The 4,576-nt window shown below is 40.1% G+C and overlaps 2 protein-coding genes across 3 annotated transcripts in view; both read left to right on the forward strand.

Annotated features, from left to right (window-relative positions):
* Positions 1 to 1,158, forward strand: part of cxxc1b (CXXC finger protein 1b) — a 7,620-nt gene extending 6,462 nt beyond the window's left edge. For both annotated transcript variants that reach the window (XM_032512626.1, XM_032512627.1), the window contains 2 exons: positions 211 to 363; positions 777 to 1,158. In XM_032512626.1, the coding sequence (XP_032368517.1) occupies positions 211 to 363; positions 777 to 923 (300 nt within the window). In that variant the 3' untranslated portion in view covers positions 924 to 1,158. The remainder of the gene's footprint in view (positions 1 to 210; positions 364 to 776) is intronic.
* Positions 1,159 to 3,052: 1,894 nt separating this feature from the next.
* mbd1b (methyl-CpG binding domain protein 1b) overlaps positions 3,053 to 4,576 on the forward strand; it is a 10,092-nt gene continuing 8,568 nt past the window's right edge. Inside the window, exons 1-2 of the mRNA XM_032512619.1 lie at positions 3,053 to 3,412; positions 3,891 to 4,482. Coding sequence (XP_032368510.1) covers positions 4,097 to 4,482 — 386 coding nt within the window. The 5' untranslated portion in view covers positions 3,053 to 3,412; positions 3,891 to 4,096. The remainder of the gene's footprint in view (positions 3,413 to 3,890; positions 4,483 to 4,576) is intronic.

Below are 4,576 nucleotides of genomic sequence, written 5' to 3' on the forward strand. Positions count from 1 at the left end.
TTCTTGTTGACGTTTGAAGTATTTTCAAACAAAATGAGACTAGCTTGCTCCTCGCTCCTCCTCATACTGTCCCCTCCCCCTCTCTTCTGTGCTTCCGCGCACTAACCCCCTCAACCCCCTCCCCCAAAAACACACGCAGCATCGCTTAGAGCACCTTTTTAAGTAGTGTTTAAGTGGAGATTCTTTGTTTTTCGTTTGTTTGGTGACCAGATCCCAGTGGATGAGGTGTGTGGATGCCCTCTGGTGAAGAATGTGTTTGAGCTGACCGGAGACTACTGCAGGGTCTCCAAAAGGAAATGCAACAAACATTACAACTGGGAAAAGCTTAGAAGAGCAGAAGTGGACTTGGAGCGAGTCAGAGTGGTAAGACAAACATGACCGTTGCTTTCGTTTTAACCAACAGAACTTCTGATACAGTTGTGCTCAAAAGTTTACACACCTCAAGTTGACTTAAAAAGAGGAATAATAAAAACATCTTTTGGAAATTGATCTTAATGCCTTAACTCATTTTTTTTGGGGGAAAAGTCCAACCTTTTAAGGACACCAGTTTTCTTTGTGAATGAATAATGTATCGTAAAAAAATAAATGTTCTATCTCTAAATGTTCCTATTGGTTGGCATGGTTGTATTTCAGTTAGCCTAGTAGCTGGTTTGATTTACATTGAATAATTGATTACATTGATAATTATCTGACTTTCTGATGATGAATAACTTAAAACATTGATTAAACCCATTCTTCAACTGTAACCAGTTTTTTTTTCTTCTTCTCACCCACAGTGGTACAAGTTGGATGAGCTCTTTGAACAGGAGCGTAACGTCAGGACTGCAATGACCAACAGAGCTGGTCTGCTCGCTCTGATGTTGCACCAAACTATTCAGCACGACCCCGTGACGACCGATCTCCGTAGCAACAAGGACAGGTAGTCTTGTTCTCCGAGCTGTGGGTCACTGTGCGTAATGTGAGATATAAGTGTTGAGGAATTAAATTAACAGTGAATGATTTTAGATTTTCTAACTTGATAATTATTTTAAAATGTTTGTATAATAGTGAACTGTAAGAGGTAATGAATATATATTTTCCTGATCAACTGCTGCTTATTGAAAACAGCTGTTTTTGGTTTGATTGCCCTCAATAAACACCTTAAACTTGCTTTGGGTTTGATGTGTGTTTGAGTGATTATCTTTTTTTTTCTTCATCCTTTCTATTGGTCTATCCACACGTGATGTACACAGGACACTTTTATTATTATAATTATTACAGCTTGAAATGCAACTAAACCAAGAATGTGGTCTTTGTGCGTGCTTTGAACCAACTGATTGGGCCGATCTTCACTATCATCAAGACGAAGGAGTACAGTACACCAGAACAATTACTGCCATCATCAAGGAGGGAAAGTTGCATAAGTATATGATTGGAGGAAAGAATGCATCAAGAACAGTGACGTAACATGGATATTGCAGGGGAGACTTTTTTTTTTTCGGCGTGTTTTTTTTTTTTTTTTTTTTTTTTTCAGCGTTCTAAAGCTTACACTAAATAACCACTAGTAGGTTTGTAAGAACCCAACACTGAGATATGGAAGACCAAAACTTTACTTTTAGGTATAATGTGCTTTATTTTTCATACTGCAGACAATACAACACAGATTTGGATGCAATATTCATTGCATTAATATTAAAATCTGTGTTGTATTGGCTTTCTCTGCCCCAATCTTTCAAATCTCCCATTCTATACTCCTCTTAATGTAATGGGTCAATAATCAGATGTGGAGCTCTCTGGTTGGTATGATCTAGGAGACAAAATTATCTGACCTTTGACCTCAATGTTCTTGTGCATGAGTATACTTCATACCCTCTCTGGTTTACTTAACTTTCTGATCATAAGTAAACATTGTCTTTGTTTAAAACTAAAACACACAGGTTCAATATTGAATATGTAAATAAACACAATTTAATCCTTTAACACTCCTTGTTATAGAAACTACTGATATGTTAATTTACACTTGCATTTGCACTTCCACCTCTTACCTCAAAGTTTACATTGTACACTACAAAAATCTAAAAAAGCAACCCAAGGTACAAGCAGCAATTTTATATAAAGGGCAGTTTCCGCTGCTTTTATTGCAGCATGTGTCAACCATGGATGTATTATATCCTTGTAAACACGGCTGCCATGGTGGGACAGTGATATCTATCCACAACTAGTCTCGCATTGCCAGGCGTTATTCTTTAGCCCTGCTGAATCCACAACTAAATACTGAATAAATGTGTAATTATTAGAAAAATACTAAACGCAAAGTTAAAATAAAGTAGGCCTAAATTTATTCTAATCACATTTTAGTGAAATATTCGCATTTTGCTAATTGACATATTCAGGCTCCCATGTACAAAACACAACTGAGCGGTCGCTTGGGCGGCAGACTTTAATGGGGTAGTGTGTGGTTATGCCTGAAAGTAGAAGCATACAATATTGTTTGCATAAATGACGAGACTACATGATATACAAATTAATTGCAGTCAATGTTTTCCAAGCTGTGCGTCCTGTAAAGTTACGCATTACTCCGCTTTTTTGTTTTGTTTTTTACCAGAGACGAACACGCTCGCAGCTGTCACATCCAATGACTCGCTGCCGTGAAGGCAGCGTTTAAATGGGCTGCTGAAGATGAAGGCAGGATGAGATAAGTCACTCCCTTCCACCAGGCCGACACTGAGACGTATAGGAAGTGCTTCTTTTACCGTCAGTTCACTAAGAACGGACGGGACATCTTTACATGATTTATTGTGATAAATCGCTTGGGTGATTAAGTGAGTGACTGATTAAGTCATTGACGAGAGAGAATGTGAATGAGTAATGTTTGAAATGAGTAAGCAACACATCTAATTTTACATGTCCCATTGAGGGGTTGGAAATTCTATTTTGCTAGCTGAAACAGCTCCAATCTAGCTAAGATGACTGGCTATTGTTCACGATTATGTGTTGTAATTACCAATGGCAGACGTAAATAAATGTTATAAAGTATCTTAATACATCCATGTATGAAGTGCAACTTGCAGCTCATGCTGTGCTTTGTGTAGGCGGGGTCAGAGTTTAACAGACGGAGCAGACGGATAACGGATTAGCATCTTCGGTGTCTCGTATTCTTTGGTTCTACAACCGTTTCCATTATTGCTAGATGCATGGAAGCTAGCTACGTTAGCTCTAGCTACATTGTAAAGTGGTGTCAGAGGTGACTAGAGTGCCAAGGATCTGGGAAATATTATCCTGTTTTGTTGGCCCTCCTTACCGAAAACATTTGTTAACTGGTAGCAATACACTGCTCTCTCAACTCAGAGGAATAATTTCATCATAGCAACGCTGTAGCTAAAGGTGGCTAACGTTATTCCCGTTTTCAGTTTCAGTGGTTCTTCAGCTGCCGGTATGTCACTAAACCGTGTATAGAGAAGCAAGCGCCAATATCAGAGACTCAGGAGCAGCACATTTAGCAGGTGAGGATAACTTGTGTCGCGGGGGGTTGTTTTTGTTGGATAATATTAGCTACAACCCAGTGCTAGCTAACGTTAGTTAACAATGGATACGCGGAAGCTTTAGCGTTAACGTTATACCGTGAGCTAGTTAAGCTAGCATTTAATTGATTGAAGACCTTCCGTCTCTTTAGTTAGTTTTTGCTGTAACGATATTCTTTGGTATGTTGTGCTACCTATAACGTTTAACGTTACGTAAATGCATGCCTGTTAACGCATTAACGTTAACCTATAGCTAAAACAAATGTCTGAGCAGCTCGTTGTTTTAAGCTAACATTACCTTAGTTACAGTAACCCAACATCGAGCTAGGGGTTACTATACTGTACATACGAGCTGTTTCAACTTTCTAAACGGCATCTTCTTTTTTTCAGGTTCAGCAATGAAAAACTAAGCAGCTGTCAACCATCCTGACTGTTCACCATCCTGTCCAAACCTTGATGGCCAAGGTCAAGTGGCTACATCCACGGACAATGTGAAAGTACACCATGTTAAATGGAATGCAAGATCGACAGTAGAGGACATATTATTTGTCTCCGGGAAACCATTTGAAACGTTTGTAGCCTAAACGGGTGCATCAATGAACGAGGAACCACGTGAGACCCCGGTCCCCGGTGGAGAGCTCGTGGAGAAAGATGTGGTACAACAAAGCCCAGAGAAGAACAGCAGTAAGGCAGAAAACACCTCCGAGGTAGCACCAACACAGAAGCCTTTGGCTCCCTCAGGCAGTCTTGATACAAAGGGAAACTCCAGCTCAGATCCTGTAAATGAAACACCAGGAGAAGAAACTGAGGAGGCTAAGGCCGCTGGTGGGGAGCCTCCTGTTGACTGGTTTGAGCCACTGGAGGAGGACGATGATGCTACTGGTTGTGGTAGGAATGATCCAGAGGAAGAAAGCCTGGCAGGAGAAAGTGAAAGGAGTGAGAGTGTGGCAGACAGCGAGAAGACCTCCAGAAAGATTTATCAGTAGGTTGAATATTGTTGATTTACTCCAATCTGTGGTCATGTAATGGTCAAATCTTGGTTGTCAGCAGAGTCATTGTATCTTGAAATGTAGTCA

Source organism: Etheostoma spectabile, chromosome 4 (genome assembly GCF_008692095.1).
Source record: "Etheostoma spectabile isolate EspeVRDwgs_2016 chromosome 4, UIUC_Espe_1.0, whole genome shotgun sequence".
NCBI classification, from domain to species: Eukaryota; Metazoa; Chordata; class Actinopteri; order Perciformes; family Percidae; genus Etheostoma; species Etheostoma spectabile.